This window comes from Micromys minutus, assembly GCF_963924665.1.
Source record: "Micromys minutus genome assembly, chromosome: 7".
NCBI lineage: Eukaryota > Metazoa > Chordata > Mammalia > Rodentia > Muridae > Micromys > Micromys minutus.
Window position 1 is genome coordinate 27,973,319 of NC_137976.1, and position 25,281 is coordinate 27,998,599.

Genomic DNA, 25,281 nt, shown 5'->3' on the forward strand with positions numbered 1-25,281 from the left:
GGCAGCTGCATTAAAGTTTTCGTTCTATTTATATGCTCGGTAATTTGCAGTTTGAGCATTTCTTATTACCAAATCTTGAGATTTTCTTTTCTGGATAACTAGCTTTTACTTTAACGCATTAAGCAACATTTGCGATAACCCTCAAGGACCCAGCATCCTTATGTGACCCCTCTCCTTAAGTGCAGGAGGAAAGCAAAGCGTGAATTTAAAGTGAGGCTGTTGTGATAATTTTACCATATATGGAAAAAGAAGTCTTGCTGCATAGCCATTGATGTCTCTTGCACTATTAGAAGTGAAACCAGCAAAGGGGAATCTGGCATAATAAGAGAAGTCTTTAAAAGAAAAAGAGTCAGGAAGATATGTTCCTGTCAGTCTTGAAGACAATCAGTACCTGTTTAAAGAGTTTGTAGGAACCAAGTGCTGGAGAACCACGAGTAAATTCTCAGAGCCTAGATGCATGCCTTCAGCAGTAAGAAAGCTGAAACCTCAGATGCACAGAATCAAAAGGATAACCCCGCTGACCACCAGTGAACTTGAAGAAGCCTGTGAGGTCTAATAGGGAACTTTAGGCTTCTATGAAGACTTTGATTTAGTAAAGGGAAAACCAGACTAAGCTTCAGAACCCTCGGGATAGCCAACATGCTTCGTTTTCATTCACTGAACTTGTGGTAGTTTATGGCACTGCAGTAGGGGTAGGATATCTGCTGAGGAGTGGGTGTATCCTTTTACACATCTGGAAGAGAGGATGCGTTCTGAGATTTAGCACTGAAATTTAGGGTTTGGAGCAGGAATTTGAATGCTTGAAGAATGGGAAGTATTTCAAGGATGAAATAACAGTGTCCTAAAGAAATAAAAATGGGTTAATTTTTATAGTGATAGCTGCTCCCCTCTTCCCTCCCCAACCCCTGCAGAGTTCCTCGCCCCGCCCCAGCCCATTAAAAGAGTAAAACGCATATCCAAGAACCCTACCTAGAAAGTTTATAAATTCAAGAAAACTGAATCTCCTGGACAGTGAGCCTGTGCCACTAAAATAAGAACAGAATTAGAAATTGATTCAATGATTGGCCATGTTTTAATTATTTAAAATCTAAGGCTGAATGAATTGAATTGCAGGTCCATCAAAGCTTGGCTTTGTGTCCTGTTGTTGAAAGTTGCCAGTACCTTAATGCATTCCTTACAATATAACTGTTCCTGTTCCAGTAACCTACCTTGCATCTTGATTTTTACCCAGAGTTCAAGGGGATTTTAGTTACATTTTCTTGTAAATCAAGCAAATCAAAGATAGAGTTGCAGCTATTTTTTGAATTGGCTAAATACATTCTAATTTTATTTATACTCCTTAATATATGACTTTTTATTAATTACCAAAGAGTGAACTACGTATTTAAAGTGAATCTTAGACCATTTAGATTAACATAAATTCAGACTTAAGTTTTCCCCAAGGTTGCTTGCCTTAGGACAATATAGTGTACCAAATTCTTGCTATTTTTAAAGTATCACGATCTTCTTTATAATATTAGAATACATTTACTGAATCTATAGTCTAGAATGAAATAAAAACAATGTCTTAATATGTATTTAAAACAGTTAAGAAGATGTTAGCAAATCCCTCATTTAGAAGACATCTTTCCTTTTTCGTGAATTTTTAAAAAATAATTAATTAATTGTGTTATTTATTTACATCACAAATGCTATCCCCTCCAGGTCTCTCCTCCCAGTCCCCCTTCACAGAGTTTCTGCACCTTCCACTTAACCATTAAGAGAGTTTCTACCTTTTCTCTGCACCCTGGAGCATTAAGTCTCTACAGGATTAGGCACATCCTCTCCCAGTGACAACAGACAAGGAGGACCAGCCAGTGTATGCTTTTTGATTGGTGGCGCTCCCAGGGATATGGGCTAGTTGACACTGTTAGTCTTCTTATGGCATTGCCATCCCCTTCAGCTTCTTCAATCCTTGCCCTAATTCTTCCATAGGAGTCCCTGGCTTCCATCCCATGCTTGACTGTGGGTATCTGCATTTGTCTCAGTCAGCTGCTGGTTAGAGCTTCTCAGAGGACTGTCATGCTAGGCTCCTGTCTGCAAGCACAACATAGCATCAGAAATAATGTTGGGGATTGTGGGATGGATCCCAAGTTGAAATAGTCACTGGTCTCTTTGAATCTGCTCCATTTTAGTCCCCACATTTCTTTTAGATGGGAGCAATCTGTGGTCAAAAATATTTTAGGTTTGTTGGTGTTCCCATCCTTCCTTCAAGGGTCCTGTTTGGCTACTGGAGGTGGTCTCTTCAGGTTCCATCTTCCAGATGTTGGGAATTTTGGCTAACATCACTCACATTTGTCCTGATAGCCTCTCACAATACCATGTCTCTGGGACTTCTCAGAGATTTCCCCCCACCCCGATCCCCAAAAGCTGAATATTTTCATTCATTTGCCTAGCCCTCTGATTCTCACCATTGTTGTGTTTTGCAGAAAGATAAGAAGGCAGGGATATGTTTGGTGGAGGCGAAGTATGGTGTGGGAAAAAGGGATGCTTCTGGGGGCCCATAAGAGGCATCCCTTTCCTCTGAAGTACCAGCCACAGGAAGGTATAGTATAGAATAAAGTTTATTTAGGGAACGGGGAAGGAAGTAGAGGGAGTAGAGACAGACAAAGGCACACACACATACACACACACACACACACACACACACACACACACACACACACACACACTGGGGGGAGGGGGAGGGGAACAAGGAGAAAGTGAGAGAGAGAGAGGAAGAAGAAGGGGAGGAGGTAGAGGAGGAGGAGGAGGAAAATAAGAGGGGCATGAGCAAGTAGAGAAAGAGGGGAAAAGGAGAATTGGGGGAGAGGAAGAAGATGGTAAAGGGGCAAGAAAAGAATAGAAGGGAAGGGAAGAGAGTGAGGAGTGGGGCAAGCCCTTTTATAGTGAGGTACATCTGACTATTCCCAGGCAACTGATGGGCAGAGCCTAGACCAAATGCCAACACCCAAACCTGATCCTGCCTATTTTAATCTCCCACCCCTCTTCTCTCACCCTGATTTCTCTCTCTATCTGCCTGTTATGACTATTTTGTTTGCTCTTCTAAGTGAGATTTAAGCATCCTCAGTTGGGTCTTTCTTCTTGTTGTACCTCTTTGGGTCAGTGGGGCTGTATAATGGCTATTCTGTGCTTTTTGGCTAATATCTATTTATCAGTGAGTACATACCAAGTGTGCCATTTGGGGGATGGATTTGAACCTTTTAAATCTGTTCTTAATGAGCTATTATCTAAAATTAAATCAAAGTGAAATTCTGTATTTTAATTTTTCTGAGAATGCTACATTAATCTATATCATAGCAATATTCCTTGGTCATATAATTACTTTTCTTTCTTCTTTATTCCTTCATTTTTCAATCAAACATATACAGGATCAACTTTCAGTGATGATGGGTTATGTCACATTGATTTCAGAGTCTGTTCTTTATATTATGATTCAGTTAATATTGGTTACCTAAATATCCTAATTTGAATTAAAATATTAGGTTGTGAACCAGAGATTGTGCCTTTATAAATAAAAAAGAAAATAAATAAGAACTTTTTTGAATCATTAGCTTCAAGTATATACAGATTCAATGAAAGTATGATCATTTTAACTTCCAAACAACATCATAATTTGTTAAAGTTCGGTAGTTGGACAAGTGTATTTACAATCTTTAGAGAAGATACTCAGCTATTTTCAAAAATGATTGCTCTCATTTCTAACGTTCAAATTATTTTTTCCCAAGTTACCTTTTGGAATTTGTCAGAATATTTGCATAGTCTTAGAGAATAGAAGTATTCCATTAAATTATATAACTTACGTTTAGGCTTCATTTAAATACTGAAGTAGTTGTGTATATTTTATGTTTGTTGTTTCTGTCAGCTGTGAGCTATTAGTCTCACTGGCTGTCCTTTTTATTAAAGGTGCATATTCTTTTTCCTTTGACTATAGTCAATTTTGATATAGATCAGTTTTTGACTGTGTTCCGAATATTGTTAGTTTTACCTTTTATGCTGTGAATATTATAAATTCTTTTTTTTACTTTTTATTTTAGATATATTTTATTAATTAAAGAAAAGGATCTCTCACTATGTCTTTTTAATTTTTCTAGTTTGGTCTGGTCTCTCTTTAAGTTGTAGTTTTCCTTCCATACTAATTTAGAATGTTCCTGGGCACCTAGTAATATAAAAGTCTTGCATAGCAGCCCGTGTCTAAGCCCCTGGCAATATTCTGCTCATCTTTCAGTTGGCCTTTGCCCCAGGCTCAGTTACTTCAGATGCAGTGAGTAGTACTTACTCTGCATGTAGTACACAGCACAGCTATATTTTTTCATCACATGTCTGCAAAGGGGACTTGGCACTGGCAGAACCTTCAAGCCTCTAACTCATACCCCAGCTCATTCAGCATGGACCCCTTCCATGCGAGACAGTGCTCAGCTCTACTGTTTTATCCCTCACACATCCTAAGCTTTAAATACTGGTTCCAAGTGAGAGGAAAATCCGGCCCTCATACTTCAACTAGGCTAGAAGCAGCAGGTGTCCTTGGCTTGTCTGATGAAGTAGAGAAAAGTAGCACTTTTAATAAGACAGCATTGTGGTTTAATTTTGTCTGTTTGCTTATTTCCAAGACATATAATAAAGGAAGATAATAAAGGAAGGAAATGAATGAGAGTGAAGCGTATCTGTACCCACTTTGATTGGCTACTTATTCTTACTTTGATGGATTATTGTCTATTGAATTTCAGCTAATTTTGAAGATTAAACATTCTGTTAGCAGCAGCAATTTTTATCTATTGTAAACGTTCAAAATTCGGACACAAATTTAATGAAATATAGAAATTGATAACTTTTATAATTTTTTTATATTTAAGACTACAATTACATCAGTTTCCCCTTCTTTTTTTTACATCAAATCCTCCCATATACTTTTCTTTGCTCTTTCATAGTCATGCATTCTCCTTTCGTTAATTGTTGTTACAATTTACATGCATGCATATGTATACACACACAGATGGTTCAGTCTGTATAATGTTACTTCTCTCTCAAAAAATACATTATTTTCATCATACTCAGTAGAAAAACAAGCTTGTCTTTTATCCCTGACACTGTGTGCTTTTTTTGGATGTGCAGACTCTTCTATGTGGTCTTACAGCCATGACAGTTTTGACCTGCTTTAGGACCAACGTAGTATAGTTTGAGGGCCATCCATATAATCCTCTGAAACTCCTAGCTATGACAGCCCTACCTCCCCAAAGGCCTTTCTATTTGTCATAGTCATGAAAGTCAGATTACTCAGTATCTTGACTAGAGGGATGATGATTCTCCTACTATTGGCTCCATCCATCCTTTCTACTGAGTTAGAACAGGAGGGAGGCAAACCCATTAAAAATTATACCAGTTCTTTCTAAATTTCATGGATTTTTTTCTCAAACACTGGTTTTAGTAATATGGTATATGACAACAGCCAATATTTATAGACTTTAAGTGTGTATGTTTGGGTGCAAATGTGATTAGCATTCGGGAGAAAAAAACCTGTCATTCTCAAAGGCAAATCTAAGTATGACTTTTAAGATATGGAATTTGGCAGAGTCATCTCATGAGTTCTAATAATTTATCTTATTTATTCTTAATTATTTGCTATTTTATACAAGAAACATACATTTGTCTCCTTGATAATTTAATAGCTATAATTTTTTCCTAGATAGCGATTGAAATTATTTCACCATTTCATCTTTTTGTAACAAGAGGTAATTTTAGACACTAATTTATTCTGAATTTATATAGAGAAAAATTGTGAATGCCTTTTAAAGCTTTAATAGTTGAGTACACTCTAAGAATCTATATATTTTAGTTTATTTTTAGTATTTTTTCTCCTCAATTTTAATGACAATTTCATCCACCCTGTTAATCTACAGTTAAATAGATTAGAATTCACTTTTTGCTTCTTGCTTATGTGAAATTTTTAATAACCAAATTCCTCCAGGCTGGAGAGGTGGCCAGGTTAATTAAACATGCTATCAGCTCCTCCAGAAAACCCGGGTTCAGTTTCAATACTAGTTCACAGCTCTCAGTATGCCCAGTTCAGGAGAATCTACATTTCTTCTGACCTCATTTGTACCAGGCACATATATGTTACATAGACATAAGATGCAGGCCAAACATTCATATACATAACATAGAAAAAAAAAGACAAATAAACCATCTAAAAATACACGCCCCCACATAGAGTGTTGGCGAATTTTTAAATTAAAGATTAATTGAAAGGTAACTTGAAATTGCCTAATAAGGGTTTGGGATTTTAAATTTGGTAAAGTAAAAGCACAATAGGAAAAAGACATGGATGTACAAGAGAGACATCTCAGTGAATAGTTAAGATCCTGCTGTACAGGTGTAAGGAGTTAAACCAGGACCAGGTAAACAATCTAAATAATCCCATAACAAACACAGATATAGAAGCAGACATCAAAAACCTCCCAACAAAAAAAAAAGCCCAGGTCCAGATGTGTTCTATGCAAAATTTTATCAGACATTTATTAACAACACAATACCAATACTCTCCAAAAAATTACACAAAATAGAACCAGATGGGACACTACCTAACTCATTTTTTGAGGCTAAAATAACCCTTGTTCCTAAACTACACAAAGACCCTACAAGGAAAGAGAACTTCAGACCAATCTCACTTATGAACATTGATACAAAAATACTCAACAAAATCCTCGAAAACTGAATCCAAAGAAACAACAAAACGGTCATTCACCATGATCAAGTAGAGTTCATCCCTGGGATGCAGGGATGGTTTAATATATGGAAATCCATCAACGTAATCCACCATATAAACAAACTCAAAGAAAAAAATCACATGGTCATCTCACTAGTGGCTGAGAAAACATTTGACAAAATTCAAGACCACTTCATGTTAAATGTCTTGGAAAGAACAGGAATGCAAGGCCCATACCTAAACATAATAAAAGCAAAATACAGCAAACCAACAGCCAACATCAAACTTACAGGTGGGAATATTGAAGCAATCCCACTAAAATCAGGGAATGGACATGGCTGCCCACTCTCCCCCTAACATTAAAGATAATATTAGAATTCCTGGCTGGAGCAATTATACAGCAAAAGGAAATCAAGGGATACAAGTTGGAAAGGAAGAAGTAAAACCATCACTATTTGCAGATGACATGATAGTGTACTTAAGTGACCCCACAAATTCCACCAGAGAATTCCTACAGCTGAAAAACAAGTTCAGCAAAGTGGCTGGATATAAAATTAACCCAAACAAATCAGTAGCCTTCTAATATCCAAAGGACAAGCATGTGGAGAAAGAAATTAGGGAAAAGATACCCTTCACAATAGTCACAAAAACTATGAAAAATCTTGGTGTGACTCTAAGTAAGTGAAGGACCTGTATAACAAGAACTTCAAACCTCTGAAGAAGGAAATCGAGGAAGATCTCAGAAAATGGAAAGATCTCCCATGCTCATGGATTGGAAGAATTAACATTTTAAAAATGGCCATCTTACCAAAAGCAATCTACAGATTCAATGCAATCCCCATCAAAATTCCAACTCAATTCTTCATTGAGTTGGAAAGAGCAATGTGCTATTTCATCTAGAATAACAAAAGACCTAGAATAGCGAAATCCATCCTCAAGAACAAGAAAACATCTGCGGGAATCACTATTCCTGACCTCAAGCTATATTACAAGGCAATTGTGCTGAAAACTGCATGGTACTGGTACAGAGATAGGCACAAGGATCAATGGAATAGAATAGAAGATCCAGAAATGAGCCCTCAAGTATATGGTCACCTGATTTTTGACAAAGGAGCTGTAAACATTCAATGGAAAAAGGACAGCCTCTTCAACAAATGGTGTTGGTCCAATTGGCACTCAGCATGCAGAAGAATGAAAATAGACCATTACTTATCTCCTTGTACTAAGCTCAAGTGTAAGTGGATCAAAGATCTCCACATTAAACCAGGTACACTGAAACTATTAGATGAGAAAGTAGGGAAAACCTTAGAACACATAGGCACAGGAGAAAATTTCCTGAACAGAACACCAGTGGCTCAAGTTCTAAGGTCAAAGATTGACAAATGGGAGTTAATGAGATTGCAAAGTTTTTGTAAGGCTAAAGACACTGTCAAGAAAACAAAATGGCAACCAACAGAGTGAGAAAAGATCTTTACCAACCCCACATCATATAGAGGCCTAATATCCAAGGTATACAAAGAACTCAAGAAGCTAGACACCAGAGAACCAAATAAACCTATTAAAAATGGGGTACAGAGCTAAACAAAAAGTTCTCAATTGAGGAATATCGAATGGCTGAGAAACATCTAAGGAAGTGCTTGACATCCTTAGCCATCAGGGAAATGGAAATCAAAATAACCCTGAGATTTCACCTGAAACCAGTCAGATTGGCCAAGATCCAAAACTCAGATGCTGGCGAGAATGTGGAGAAAGAGTAACACTTCTCCACTGGTGGTGGGGTTGTAAACTGATACAACCATTCTGGAAATCAGTCTGGTGATTCCTCAGCAAAATGGACATATAACTACCTGAAGACCCAGTTATTCCACTTCTGGGCATTTACCCCAGAGACGCTCCAACATACAACAAAGACAAATGCACCACAATGTTCATATCAGCCCTATTTATAATAGCCAGAAGCTGGAAAGAACACAGATGTTTTTCAGTGGATTAATGGATACAAAAATTGTGGTACATTTACACAATGTAGTACTACTCAGCTATCAGAAACAATGACTTAACGAAATTCTTAATAAAATGGATGCATCTAAATAATTTCATCCTGAGTGTGAATTTCATCAGTCACAAAAGAACAAACATAATTTGCAGTCACTGATAATGGGATACTAACTTCAGAAAGTTCTGACACCCCAGAAACAACTCACAGACTTTGTGAAGTTCAAGAGGAAAAAAAAAAAAAAAAGAAAGAAAAGGGAAAAACATCATGCTCAATCCTTACACAACCAAGAAAACTTTGACTAATTCCAGGTTACATCCTGTTTTACATATACATATGCTCATTGTAACTAGTAAGACCTTAATGAACACTATCAAACTTTTGAAAAAAAAAAAAAAAAAAAGCCAAGCACTGACAAAAATGTATTGGTATACTTTAATGCAAAAATGCTTAAAATTTTTTCATTTATCTTTGTTTTTTTAAAATAAAGTTGTTCAAAAATTAAAGAAAGCTAATTTGAAATTGCCTAATGAGGGTTTGTGGAATTTAAATTTGGTAAAGTAAGAGCACAATAGGAAAAAGACATGGATGTACAAGAGAAAAGTCTCAATGAATAGTTAAAATCCTGCTGTACGATTGTAAGGAGTGGACCTCAGCATCCTGAGGTAAAATGAAATGTGAAGTCAGGAAAATCACCACATAGTCACTCTCTAGTCTGCTCGGTGGCAATCCAGCAGCAAATAAAAGACAGTTTCTTAAAGTATGTGGAAGATGTGATCAGAATCCAAACATTACTTCATATGTGTAATTATGTTTATACACACTCACACACTCACATACATACACACAAGTAAGCACTTACACAAAACCAATTACACTTCTCAATTCACACCCCCTTCCATGTATTTCTTAGTTAAAGAAGTAACCCTGAAAATCATTACAGGATAAAATGGAGAGAGACTACATTAAAGGATAGACAAAACTGGTCTAAAAATTAAAGAAAATTATTTAGCACTAACCAAAAATATGAGAATAAAAATGTATCGAAATAAAACTGTATTAAATAAATCTTTCTTAAGTGTATTTTAATCTATAGATGTGCCCATGGCTAATCATCTCTGAGATTTTCGCTCTGCTAATATAGAATATGATCATTTTGTGAGTGTTTCCACTTATCATATCTTTAGTTTTTCAGGGGAATGATAATTAGATTGAAAACAGATCTACTATAAAGAAAGAAAAAAAAAAAAAAAAACAGAAGTGGCTTCCATATCACTCACCGACTTGGAGCAAGTGACTTACCACAGGGAAAGACAGGCTTTACCTGTATACTTATTATTTTAATTAATTCAAAAAGCAGTTCGTAAGCATCCGTGATATTCTGGACAGTGACCTCAGTTTGCAATATAAGAATTATATGGAAATCTCAAAATTAGTGATGCTCAAAATCAAAGATTAGAAAGCAAAAGATAATGTGAAAGAACAAGACAAAAATGTTGAAAATGGAAAAGGGCAGCAAAATTTAAATTTCAATGTAAGCTTCCTTTATCTACTTTAAGGTATCAGTCTAACTGTGCAATCTCTGTATTCAAAAAGAAAAGGAGCCCAGAAATCCTGGAATCTTTTTTTGGAAGAGGTGTCAGCGAAAGACTGTGCTGTGTGTGCAGTTGCTTGGTTAATGGATTAAAAGTTGCTCTGAAGTTAAACTGGTCCTTCTGATTAAATGGAGCAAAAGCAACACAATTACAACCACAGTGATGGTCCCTTAAGCAAAAGAAATTGCTATACAGCGAAACCTCATGGTAATTTAGCTCATTTTAATACCTGAAACTGTTAGGTATTGGCTTTTAATCACTACTTCCTTATTTGTTGCATCATACCATCTCAGTACAGTGGCAAACTATGGCATCTGGGATGGATACATAATGTGTGTGTGTTCAACTATGTGTTAACTTTTAGTTTCCTTGAATTCTTCAAGTGTTTCCTTGAGGATTAAGACATATGATGATAGATCTTGGATACAAGTTAATTACTTAACATCATTTATGCTTGCTGGTAAGATTGGGTTTTTTTGGTCAGGTATGCTAACAACTTACAATGAGACACAGTGGAACCTCACAGGCAATGAACAAAGAGTGCCTAGAAAGTAATTCGTTAAAAAAGCAACCATCCTATGCATATTAGACGTTATGACTTACACTTATGGAGAGTGCCCGTGGTAGTGCAAAATGAATCCCAGTTTTACAGTTGAGAATAAATTTTAACACTTATGACTTCTTTTGGAAATGTTTTGAATCTAAGAGTTTAAGAAGTCCTACATAAAATACTTATTGTTCTTAAAATATATTTTTATTTTTAATCCTCAGTTTGGAGGGATTCACAGTTATAAATTATTGCTAAAGAATAATCTCAGCAGAATACAACCTCATCAACTGTAAATAACTAAGTCAAAACAAAGAAAGAGATGAAGTGACAACTGAGGTCATACGGTCATTATTCAAATGGAAGTGTAGATAGTGTCACCGTTTCTATGGGGCTGTTCTCAAAAAAGATTATATTTTTAAAAATAGTTTATCTTGAGAGAATGCTAACCTGTTTCCTAGATATTCATAGCCAATAATTAAGAAATTTCTAAGTTATTATTTCCTCTATTGTCTATTTATCATACTGCCTTGAAAATTTTTCTGCATGTATTTGGTGATCTGATTAGACAAAAAATTGGTATGAGGCATTACTTTTATAATTTTTAAAACCATTAACTGTTTACTGTATTCCTCTAGATTTAGCAACAGTTCTCAACCTTCTAAAGATCTGAAACTCAGTATGGGTTAAGGAAATAGTATTATGGTATTATGGTATTATATTACTGTGAAAAGTCAGGTCCCTTGTTTGGGTTCTTATTCTCATTAATAATGTTATTAAAGAATGACTCAATTCTGGGCATGGTGAGCATATCTTTATAGCAGCACAGGAAGCAGCAGCAAAATCTCTGGTTTTGAGACCAGCCTTGTCTATAGAGTAAGTTTCAAACTAGCCAGAGCTATGCAGAGAAAACACTACTACAATAAACCAAATGTAGATAGGTAGATGATAAATAGATAGATAGATAGATAGATAGATAGATAGATAGATAGAGTAGATAGATAGTAGATAAATAGATAGAGTAGATAGATAGTAGATAAATAGATAGAGAGTAGATAGATAGATAGATAGATAGATAGATAGATAGATAGATAGATAGATAGATGGATGGATGGATGGATGGATGGATGGATGGATGGATGGATGGATAGATAGATAGATAGATAGATAGATAGATAGATAGTAGATACAGTGTAGATAGATAGATAGATAGATAGTAGATAGAGTGTAGATAGATAGACAGATAAATAGATAGAGAGTAGATAGATAGATAGATAGATAGATAGATAGATAGATAGATAGATAGATAGATAGATAGATAGACAGAAAAAATAAAGACTGGATATAGAAGGAAGCTTTAAGACAATTGTATTAGAGTTTAATACAAGGATGCCAGAGCAAACACATATAAATATAGGCAGATATCTTGTCGAACAGGATGGAAAAAAGGAAGAGTCATTTGTATGCAATCACATAGCAGAAATGCAGAGAGATGCATCAAAGGGGGGAAAACAAAGAAATCAAAATATCAGTGAAAATATTCTCACATATGAACAAACATGTAAAAGAAAGATGAAGTAATATAGAGGAAAGTTGTTCTTTTCGAAGTAGAGAAAAGTTGGATTTCTGGGAAAGAAACATACATTACCACGATGAAGAGAAAGTTACTCCTTCTGTGTCTTTATTTTGCATTTAGCTCAATAATCATTCATGAGGATTAAGTTTTAGGTTATTAACATGTTTATTTGGAGTCACTCTTCTGTTTTGAGTAGTAAGAACTGTTAGGTCTCAGTCCGGGCCTGTGATATAATTTCGATTGTATTCTTTTGACCAGGAGTAAATAGCTTTTTCTTACAGGATTTCAAAAACAAAATAAAATAAAACAAAACAACAACAACAAAACAGACATCCACCAAGAGAACCGTAACCTCTCCCATCCAGAAGACATAATCATCACATCTTAGAAAATACATGAGATCTAATTCTTGAGCATTTTATTAGAAAATACAGTCTACACTGGAGTTTAAGTCACATGCTTACATTCAGCCTTCTAGCAAGGATGCTCATTTACAATATGACTAAAAACAACCAAAGCTCCTTTCTACCATTCCTGACCTCCAGCAAGGACATTCTGAAGCTGCTTCTTTTGTTGTTCCTGGCCCTAAAATACTCATCCAATCCACAGCTCCTGTGCTTATCAGTTAGGTACAGATAGTGACCTATAGTTGAACTGGTAGATTCCAAAGATGGCTTTAATCCTGATAGTGTCCTCTCCAGAGGCCTAAATCTCATTAGGTATTTAACTGCTACTGTTTTCACTCTAGTCAGAAATCAAAATAGCTGTGATATTTTTGACAGAGTCTGATTTAGCCCATTTTTATTCTCCAAGGATCTGCACATGCTCAAAAATACTAGTTAAACTATCATAAAACATAATAGTTAATGAAAATATAACAGTAGTCAAATTATTGTATAACAAAAGTGAATCCTAAAATTAGTTTACTAGCAGATGCTTATGTAAATAATTTCATATTTACCAGTGGCAAATCAGCACCAGTTTTTGTGCACGCATTTTTTGTCTATAGATGTACTTTGACTAATAAATCAGAGGAGCAATTATCAGTTAATTAACATGTGCTTAAAGCAATTGGGTTTTAAAATGTATTATTGTCTGGCCCAGAGGCAACAGAGATTCCAAGTCCTCACTTTTAAACCAATGATTATACTGAATGTAGCCATACTTAATTTCCAAACCAAAATTCATGTGGCTGGTACTTGTGACGCTTATTATTAATACAATTTGCTCTGGAACAATTTCTAACACTATTATATATTCTAGTTACTGCCCCGAATCATACCTTTATATTTCTCTCCTATTCTTGCAAGCACTTCTTTCTTCCTTATCAATCTTTCTCCTGAATTCATTAGTTACTATTTTGTTCATTATCCCACAGTTTCACTAAGGCCATCTGTGTGATCCAAAATTTGGAATAACCATTATTCTGGTGCACTCACTATGCCTCGATCTCACTAGGAATTTGTTAGTTGCCAATAGACAACTGTGAGTGGAAATGTCACATGATTTCCTTCTCTCTACATAGCTGACTTTTAGGAGTGTCCAATGGGGCAATTGTGCTTGGTGCCAGCAGTGACAGCTTTTGTGAGCTCATAATTGATACAGAGATACCATGCTTAGAAGATGGCATTTCTCCACCCTCCTCCCTACCTTCTGACTCTCACATAAATTCTGTATCCTATTCTGCAAGGTTCCCTGAGCTTGCTTTATGGGTCAAAGTTAGTGTTTTATACAGGATTGAGCCCTGAATCATTCTGTGGTTTCAGCTCTTGTACAGCCAAGGAAGAAATTTGACAAAGGTATATTAACTTTACCCTGGTCAAGAAAAATTGGAAGCAAGAGCTCAAAATAAATACATTAAGAATACTTTCCCAACTGTCCTTTCTGGCTTTTATTTCTATAACATGCCATTTTAAGAGCTTTTTTAGAGTTTAGTTTCAGGAGTACACCTTGCTCAAGAGAACCTCTAATCTCAGGTGCTAATTGAGACTAGTACCATGCATTTATGACTAGGGCAAAAATCAGAATTTTATTGGCTCCATTGTAGAAGTCAAATGGATGAGTGTTTTGAACTATTTCCTATGAAATGGGATATATGGCACATTGCTAATGCACTGTTGTTTCTGGAGAATTCATCAATTCATCTTCAAGATATCTTCAAGTGCATCAAAGAAAGTAGTTTTAATTTTGAAATTGGGTTATGTGAGACTTGGTCTTGTACTTTTTTTTGGATAATGTTTGAAATTGGTCTAAAATGAAAATTATCTCTTGAACAATAGAAAATGTAAAGGGTACATACTTGATTACTTAACTTTTTAAAGATATTCTCTGTACTTAGATTTGAAATGTTATTCCCTTCCCACACCCCTGCTCCCATGCCCCCTCCCCCTCCATTTGTCTCCACAAAGGTGTACTCACTCCTAACCCCCTCTCCACCCCAGTGCCTTGGCATTCCCCTACATTGGGAAAATGTGCCCTCCGTGAACCAGAGTAAAAGAACAAAGCAAATCTTAAAATTCCTAGTTTTAAATTTTATACTTTCTATTATTAAATGAACCATGCAGTTATTTTACCAAAGGTCTATTCGCAATTAACAACTGTAGGAAAGAACAGCGTCATTTTCTTCGGCGTGTAGCCACTAATAAATTGTTCATGCTCAAGTAAATAACCTTTCACACACTCAGAGTCTAGGAAATCCAATTAAACTCAGTAGATCACACAGTATAGAATAAAAGAAGGACTTATTGGGAAGTAAGCAGGTCTCAAGGGGAAAAGAAGGGGAATGAGAGAAAAGAATTGTGGTAAATGAGAACATTATTCATTAAATACATGGATGAAAATTTTAAAAACATTTAGAATGAAAGTTGGTTATTCCAAAAGTTAAGTATTCAGTTTTAGAAAATTCGATCTATAGAAGTTTCTGTTAAACAACAACCATACCCATCAACATCTCTAGGATACTGACTTCTAGGTTCTGAAACTAAAGCCAAGTCTCAGTCAATTTTGTACAGTATATTTCTGCACAGTTTACTTCTAAGATATCAAGCTGTATCTGTATTGTGAGAAAAATTTAAATTACATGCCTTGATGTTCTAATTGAGATTACCATTTTGCCCATCAAAATTACTTTTATGAATCAAATAGATCATCTACTAAAATTCATCTATAAAATGTATTAATATATGAAGTTTATATTGCGTTCTGCTGATCTGTTTATTACTAGAGAATGTAAGGCTCAAAGAGAAGAGGCTTTCTCAGATCATGCATATTTCTGATCAGGCATCTCCAAAAGGTAGAAAAGAAAACACTCTCCACATGGAGAGGCTATTTAAGACCTGACTTGTTCCCAGTGTGACCTATTAGTTTTGCAATGTATGAAAAGCGCTTCCTCCTATCTAAGTTGCCAACTGGGACGAAGGTCTATATCAGAATTCAGGAAAATGAATTATCTTCACGAAAGTAGAAGTATCTCATTTTCATGTCTGTGTGAAGGGTGTTGAAACCACAAAAATGAGGGAAGCAAATGAATCGAACAGTTCAGTCAGAACTGCTTAGGATGAGTTTGAAATGTGGCTGAGACAAGACTCCTTTCCTAGGAACTTCCCTTAAGAAGATATTTTTCCCCCTGAAACTCCAGTGTTGATGAGAATGCAGATAGAGAGGTGGGTAGCAAACTACTATGAGCCAGGTAAATATGGCTGTGGAGATATCTCTTGAAAACTGATATTATTGGGGGTGGGAATGAATGTTTAATAGACCAAGTGAGTATCTGCTTTGTTTTTAGATAGTATAGCTCAGCATGTAAAATTCATTTATTTTGGACTCACATTTTCTATGTTATTCTCTGCTGTGGTTCTTCCCTATCTTTATTCTTAGATAATCTTGCCTTCTGAATATATGGAGATCACCATTCTAAAGTCAATAGTCTAAGGGCAGGTTCATAATGTGTGATGCCAGTGTGTACACTAACTTAATACTCTTCAGAGTGTTGTCTCTGAACCTTCAGAGGACTTATAGGCTCTACACTGCCCTCTATGATGTATGGCTCACATAAAAATGTAATGCTTAGTTCTATACCCCCTGCCCCTTTTTTATTGGTTTGTTTAGTTTCTTGGTGGTTAGCTTCTTGACTTCTTTATATATCTTGGATATTAGCCCTCTATCAGATGTGGCATTAGTGAAATCTTTTCCCTAATCTGTAGGTTGCTGATTGATCATATTGACTATGGCCTTTGCTTTACAGAAGCTTTTCAGTTTCATGAGGTATCATTTATCAATTCTTGATCTTAGAGCCTGAGATATTGGGTTCTGTTTAGACAATTTCCTTCTTGTGCCAATGAGTTCAAGGTTGTTTCCCACTTTTCTTTCATTAGATTCAGTGTAGTTAGTTTTGTATTCAGGTCTTTGATCCACTTGGACTTGAGCTTTGTATTGAGGTAACAAGTATGGTTCTATTTTCATTTTTCCATATACATATTGCCTGTTAGACCAGCTTCATCTATTGAAGACACTTACTTTTTCCCATTGTATATTTTTGCCTTCTTTGTCAAAAATCAAATGTCTGTAAGTGTGTGATTTTATTTTGAGGTCTTCAATTCTATTCCTTTGATCAACCTCTCTGTTTCTGTACCAGTACCATGCAGTTTCTGTCACTATTGTTCTGTAGTAGAACTAGAAGTCAGGGATGGTGATTGCCCAAGAAATTCTTTACTGTAAAGAATTTTTTTTCACTATTATGGGTTTTTTACTTTTCCAGATGAATTTGGGAATTGTTTTTTTTTTCTTGTTTTGGAAGAATTGAGTTAGAATTTTGATGAAAATTGCACTGAATATGTAGATTAATTTTGTAGGATGGCCATTTTTACTCTGTTAATTCTACCAATTTATGATCATGGGAGATCTCTCCATTTTCTAAGACCTTCAATATCTTTCTTAAGAGTCTTGAAGTTTTTGTCATACAGATCTTTCATTTGTTTGGTTAGAGTTGCCCTGAGATATTTTGTATTATTTATGACTATTGTGAAGGGCATTGCTTCCCTAATTTCTTTCTTAGCCCATTTATTGTTTGTATGAAGAAAGGCCACTGATTTGTTTGAATTAATTTTATGTACAGCCACTTTGCTGAAGTTATTTATCAGCTGTTGAGGTTCTCTGGTAAAATTTTTGGGTCCCTCATTTATATTATTATAGCATATGCAAATAGTGATACTAGTGATACATTGACTTCTTTCCAGTTTGTATTCCCTTGACCCTCTTTTGTTGTCTTATTGCTTATCTAGAACTTCGTGTACTATATTGAGTAGATATGAGGAGAGTGGGCATCCTTGTCTTGCCTTTTATTTACGTGGGATTGCTTCAAGTATTTCTCCATTTAATTTGATATTGACTGTTTGCTTGCTGTAAAATGCTTTTATTATGTTTACATGGGCCTTTAATTTCTCATCTCTCCAATTTTTTAACATGAAGGAGTGTTGAACATTGTTGAATGCCTTTTCAGTATCTAAGTGGATGATCATGCCATCAATCAGAATGGCTAAGATCAAAAACTCAGGTGTCATCACATGTAGGCGAGGATGTGTAGAAAGCAGAACAATCATCCATTGCTTGTGAGATTGTAAACTGGTCAAATAACTCTGGAAATCAATCTGAAAGTTTCTCAGAAAATCAGAGATTGAATTCTCTGAAGACCAAACTATACTACTTTTGGGCATATACCCAAATGATGCCCCAACATGCTGCAGGGGTACATGTTTCATTATGGTCATAGCAGCCTTATCTATTATAGCCAGAACCTGTAAACAGCCCAGATGTCCTACAACAAAAGAATTAATACAGAAAATTTGGTCCATTTACATAATAGAATATTATTCAACTATTAAGAAAAAGGACATTATGTGTTTTGCAAGCAAATGGAACTAGAAAATACCATTCTAAGTGAGGTAACTCAGACCCAAAAAGACATATATGTTATATACTCACTAATAAGCAGATATTAGCCAAAAAATAGGGCATCAAGTGGAAGAATAGGGTTGTGATCCCACAGTTAAAAACTCTCACCCATAATTGATTCTGTCTGCTGGAACTGCAGGGACAAAAATGGAGAAGAGCTCGTGGAAAAGGAGGTCCAGTGACAGGAGGAGGCCCAAAGTCATGATGCTATGGTGTGCTTACAAACAGGGACCTATCATGACTGCTCCCAAAAGGCCCAACAAGCAGCTGAAAGAGTCAGATGCAGACATTTACACCCAACCCATGGACAGAAGCTAGTGACCACTGTAGCTAAATAAGGGAAAGCTGAAAGAAGCTGAGGTGGTGAGCGACCCTATAGGAAGACCAGCAGTCTCAACTAAACTGGATCCCCAGGATTTCTCAAACAGTGAGACACCAACCAAGCAGCACACACCAGCTGATACGAAGCCCCAACACATGTACAGCAGAGGACTGCTAGGTCTAGACTTAGTCAAAGAAGATGCACCTAACCCTTGAGAGGCTTGGGGCCCCAGGGAGTTTAGAATTCTGGTGGGGGTTGTGGGGAGGACACCCTCTTGGAGGGCAGAAAGGAGGAGGTGTGGGATGTGGAACAATAGGAGGGTGGACAGGGAGGGTGATAAACCCAACTGAACTGTCAAAAAAGATTAAAGAATAAACAACAAATGTATAACACTGAAACCAGGATGGGAGAATAATTGTTCAGACAAGGGAATAAAATCTCTATAGATAGAATATGAAAGAAAATGACATGTAAAAATTAATTAAGTCACACAGTGGAAAGAAAATTTATTTTGGCTTTATAACTCTATTACTTATTTGAGAAAAATAATAATATGTGGGGTTAAGGAGGGCACAATTGATATTGGTTTATGACCTCTTAAAAATTAAGAGTTGTGTTCAATTCTCAGTACCTATGTAAAAATGCAGACATTCTACATAGTCTGTAACTTAGGAATGGAGGTCTGGAGACCAGTGGATCATAGTAGCTCACTGGCCATGCAGTATAGCCTAAATAGCAAGTTTTCAAAAGACTGAGAAATTTGATTTAAAATTAAATTAGTGAAAAAGCCAGAGAAAACAATTGTCCTATTTTGAGCACGTGACCTTGTTTATCAATACATTCATCTGTGTGTAACACACCCCTGAGAGAGAGACAGAGAGAGAGAGAGAGAGAGAGAGAGAGAGAGAGAGAGAGAGAGAGAGAGAGAGAGAGAGAGAAGGAAGAGGAGAAGGAGGAGGAAAGAAAAATTGAAATACATTTTAAAATTCTCTTTGTTTGGAAAAGGTAAGTATCTAATAAAGAAAAGGTATGTCTGGCTAATCTAAGGGGTTAGATCTGTTCACATTTTGACCTTTATCAACTCTATAAACCAATATAGATAATATATAACATAGATTGTAATATTTTCTATTTCATTTAAATGATTCTCAGTAAACTTTTGTATGTCCAATTACTTAAAATTTTATTACAAATTAATACATTAATAACATTTTGTAAATAAATTAACCAGATGAAGCAGATGTGCAAATTTCAAAAATGCAGATTTTCAATTAAAATAATTAACAATGCATAAGAAAACAATCTTCAAGTGTTGGGTAATAGAATTATAAAGATCATCAGGAAGTCTAAATGGTCTTACTTTGTCACTACTCAGAGCTAGGAATCAGTAACCATTGGACATAGATTGACAGGGTAGAAAATAAAATCTGAAAGTAGGTGATGTACATGTAAAAATTAACAAGATAGTAAAAACTAAAAGTACCTCATAAATTTTTAGTGGAACTAAATTGCTATAAACACATTTGTACACAGCTGTATTATCCTGATAAAAATTGACTTAGAGGTGGTTATTTCATTATTTTCTTATATTTTAACTAAAATTATATTAGCTTTAAATGTAAAAATACTTGAAATGCTTCAATAGAAGCAGAAATGATATTCATGAGATTCAGTTATGAAAAGTAATTCACTTGCCATGGAGTCCTAAAATTTATAATTAAAAGACAGCATTACACCACTTCAAACTGTTAGATAACTTTTTCTTCTCCACATTTTTCTAGGAGTCATAAGACTTGTGTGTGTGTGTGTGTGTGTGTGTGTGTGTGTGTTAAAATCTTGAGTTTTTTCATGTGTGAACAGAATAAACACATATAACTTTCAAAATAAAATATGTAACAATTGTATACCTCTATCATTTACTAACATGTATTTTCATTTTCCAGAAATAAGTTAAACTCAAAATGTAATGCACATAGCACATCGAATCTGGTACTATTTTAAAAGTAAAATGTATTTAGAAAGTTGAAAAGTATAAAAATCTGTTGCTTGATACTAAAATATTTTACGTATTTTTAAAATTTAGCTATTGAATATGTAATACTGGTTTAGACTGCCTAAGAGTGTTTAAGAACATTAGTCTTTCTCAGGAATTAGAAACCCTCAAAACTAGAAGGCTAACAAAACTGCCCTGTAGTACTGGCTTCCTGGTTCCTGTCTCAGGAATTAGAAGAATGAAATTCACAGACCACAGGACTACAGAGGTTGCATTTTAGATATTTCTGATAGACTTATAGGTAGGAGTTTAAGAGAGATGAGAAATGATGCCAGTTGAGTTACTAACGCCTGAAGTTCTGCCATGTGTTAGGTCATGGTAGGGAGGGAAGCATCAGAGAACATAAAAGATCAAGTAGCAGAGAAGCTGACTCAGCCTCTGACCAGTATCACGAGAGAGACCTGTATCAGAGACACAGAGTCAGAGAAACACAGAGACACAGAGAGAGACTGAAGAGAAAGGGAAGAAATGTATTCTGAACAAGGACACAGAATGGTGGCTAAACATAACACAGAGCTCTTTGGGAGTGTGCTCCAGAGCAGGAACTCTCTGAATGAATAATTTTATTCTCACTTCTATCATTAGCATGACTTAAGACACACCCACCTTGCTGAGATTTGGTCTGTGTCAGATGTCTGACCCTCCTGGTTGGATTAACTCTTCAGGGAGAAGGAAATGGCATTTCCCCAGCAGACATAAATGTCATTCTTTTGCCTAGGAAGCCACAAATTTCCCTTAGAAATCTTTCTATGTTATGGCAACTTACGAATCTTTATTTACAAACTTGATTACCCACATCGTTGTTTACTGGATGGCTGAAAGAAAAGAAAACAAAGAATGGTGCAGGGAGAATGCAGAGCGTATTATCCTTTCAGCCGCACATAAAATCTTACTATAATGGCATGTTTATTTTAGCTTATTGTATGATTCTAACTTCAATTCTAAGAAATTATAGATTTAATGAATACAAAGCTTTCTTCCAACAAAAAACAATTTCAGAGGGACCATTTTACAACATACTAGACTTAATATAAAACTAAGATTAAAAACCAAAGAGTGAATTAACATCTTGAGCAAAATACCTTCATTTATGTTGAAATGAGTTTCTTCCCCCCCTCCTTTTAATTGGATAGTCTCTGTATTTGCATTTCAAATATTATCCCTTTTTTTCCTCACACCCATCCCACCTTCCCTCCCCTTGCCTCCATGAAGGTGCTCTCTCTCCCAACCACCCTTTCCTACCTCAGCACCTTGACATTCTTCTACACTGGGAAATGAGCTTTCACTGGACCAAAGGTCTTTCCTCACATTTATGCCAGAGAATGTTATCCTTTGCTACATTTGCAACTGGAGCCATGGGTGTCTTAAGTGTTCTCATTTAACACTTAAGTTGGTGTTTTAGTTCCTGGGAGCTGTGGTAGGTTTGGTAAGATAATAATTTTGTTCTTTCCAGGGTGTTGCAGACCCTTTCAGATCCTTCAGTCCTTACTCAAGCTCCTTCATTGGGGTCCCTGTGGTCAGTCTAATGGTTAGCTGCAATCATCCCCAGATATATCAGTATGGCTCTTGCACAGCCTTTGAGAAGGCATCCATATCAGATTCCTGCCAGTAAGCACTTCTTGGCATCAGCAATAGTATGTGGGCTTGGTGGCTGCATATGGGATGAATTGAGTTCCTAAGCCAAGAAAATAACATTTTCTCTGTAAATATCAAAACAAATATATGTTAAATATTTTCCACATTCAAAATTTTATTTTCTATCTTAAAGGTGGTTACATTTTACTGTTAAATATTTTTAGCATTTAAAACTGTATTCCTTGTGTTGTTTGAGTGAAAACTCGAGTACACACACATTTCACACTCTAAGCCATAAACAGATAGTAATGAACATACTCTTGGCATGTGTGTTCACAGCTAAGAGAATTTACATAAAGTTTTAGAGAAATGTAAACATAAGTGGGAGGGGACCTGCCTCTGTAGATTGGAGCTTTGCAGGTTGAGGAGAGAAAAACATGCACCTGATAATAACCTAGGTAAGTTTCAAAGCAGGAATAAAATGCTGCATGCCACCTGCCCTTCCATTTTAAATTCTCTACCTGTCTTCATAATTATTTCTGGAGGTTTATTTCTCTTATCAAACTGAAATACTTTTGTTGTCCATGTCTCCAGTGATGAACGCATCCATAAACATATTTTCATGAGCAGCACACAAAGCATCCTTCTAGTGTTAAGCTTCCCTCTCGTGGTCCGTAAATTCTACCAGTAAACTCACAGATTTGCTCTTAGACACTGACCACAATGTCGAGTGATTTTGTCAAGTTCTTGTGAGTAAAGTGCGATGGTTGTGGGAAGTGTCACAAGTTTTTTTCCACAATTTGTACTTTCAGATGTGAAGTACTTGAAAGAGGAGGATGCTAACCGGAAGACCTTCACCGTTAGCAGCACGCTGGATTTCCGAGTGGACCGCAGTGACGATGGAGTGGCAGTCATCTGCAGAGTAGACCATGAGTCCCTCAATGCCACCCCTCAGGTGGCCATGCAGGTGCTAGAAATACATTGTAAGTATATTTACATACACAGGCCCCCCACCCTTTATACGTACAATGCCTTTCTTTATTTGTATTTAAATTTGTTTTTAAATTACATGAAGTTACAGTTAACGTGCTCAAAACTTACTACCATCTTTAGTCTCAATTTTCTTTCATGGGAATAGTGACTTGCCTGAGTGCAAGTCCTAACAACGAAGGAAGATAGAAAATGTCTGAGTTTAGTTGTGGTTGGAGCTATAGCATGGTGTTCATTTATGCAGGAGAGGGTGGGAAGAACAGTGGAATTATGTCAGAATGACTTAGGTATTTGCAATTTCTTATTCTTGTTTTTAACATTTTCCCTGATATATTTTAATATCTTTGTGTAGAAGTAAATATTAAGAAACAATGTCTTATCTCTTCATTGTGTCTCACCGTCTTACTCTGCAGACACGACTCTAGTGGGTAGCTGAGCACACAGACTCTGTCACTCAGTCCACGAGCTACACTCTCCATGAGATTCCTTTCACAGGAAGTTCACTCAGCCTACCCTGGTGCTTCTGCCCTGGAATGTTTCTCTACCCCACCGCCAAAAACATGACTCTTAGGCTTGATAGATTTTCATGTAGGTTTATACATTATAATCTCAATCCACAAACCCTCTACACCACAAGATTATATCAAATGGATAAAGATACAAACTACCCTTCTATATGAGATAAAAGAGCTATAGAATCCCTTAAAATATTCATATCTACCTATTGCCATTTACAGCCACCAAGATCTAGGTCTGCCTTCTGTGGCTCCATCTTAATTTTCCTCTCCCAATTTCTGTCCCCCTTTCATTTTCCTACCTTTTACCTTCCTACCTCTCCACTGTCCACCCATATATCAACTTAACATAAATCTACATATCACTCCTTTTGTTTACTTAAAAAAAAACTTTACCTTTAAATGTAAACTGTGTACAATTGTTACCATTTGAAAATATTCTAAATGACTACTTTTCTCAAAGTCAATTATCTTGGTTAGGCTACAAAATTAGTCTTCTACTCCATCAGAAATCTTAGAATGGCCAAATATCTAAAAACATAGGAAGCCTAACACGGTTTCCAGAGCTGAAAGAGGTTATAGAGTCAAATCTCCACTAGCTGTCCCCTGTTAGCAACATGTGAGAGTAAGTCTTTGGCCTTCTGGCCAAGAATCACTGACAGACCTTGAAATGCAGAAATCGTGAAGACTGATCATTTTGTTTCGCCAATTATCAGTCAACTATTCTGCACAAAGTGTCTCTTTCTGGACAATGTTAGTCTGTAGAATGAAATCAGCAGTTTCTGCCCAATGGCTGCCTAGCCACAAAGTAGACCTCACCTCAAGGAAGAGATGTTCAATTTCTTTGTTAATTTCACCAAAGGGGGAACTGTAAGGAATAGATATGTCTCAAAAACAGATAAACAACATTTAATGTCATAATTTATGGATTTCTGATGTTTTTGAAAACCATCTAACTACAAAATATATTCCTGAACTGTCAAACCTTGAATACTTTTGGCCATTTTAAATTGAAATATCTCAGAAATACCCTTTTATTGACTCAGAACCATCAGTTTGTTATGTAGCCCTTAACTAGTACTGTTTAAGTCACCAACTAAAAACAGTGTATAAACCTTAAATCTGTATCAAATAAATTCTATAGCACTGTAAAGATTATAACTTTAACTTGAATCGATTAGAAATATTTCTACCAGTGAAAATATGACTCTAGGTTAGTTACCAAAAGATTATGGCTGCACAATTTAAACTGACTAATTCCTCCCCGTAAGACTATGACCATTTCTTAATTCTTCATAAAAACGATTTTACTGATCTTACCATAACCCCTTTCACCCCTACTTGTCCCCAGTATTCATTACCACCACAACCTCACATCTTCCCCACCATAAAACATTTACCTTAAGAAAACTATGCTAGTT

General features: G+C 36.0%; 1 protein-coding gene across 7 annotated transcripts in view; it reads left to right on the plus strand.

Annotated features, from left to right (window-relative positions):
- Positions 1-25,281, plus strand: part of CADM2 (cell adhesion molecule 2) — a gene marked incomplete at both ends in the record, with an annotated part of 927,734 nt that overhangs the window by 789,331 nt on the left and 113,122 nt on the right. For all 7 annotated transcript variants that reach the window (XM_080918671.1, XM_080918673.1, XM_080918676.1 and 4 more), the window contains one exon: positions 23,168-23,338. In XM_080918671.1, the coding sequence (XP_080774797.1) occupies positions 23,168-23,338 (171 nt within the window). The remainder of the gene's footprint in view (positions 1-23,167; positions 23,339-25,281) is intronic.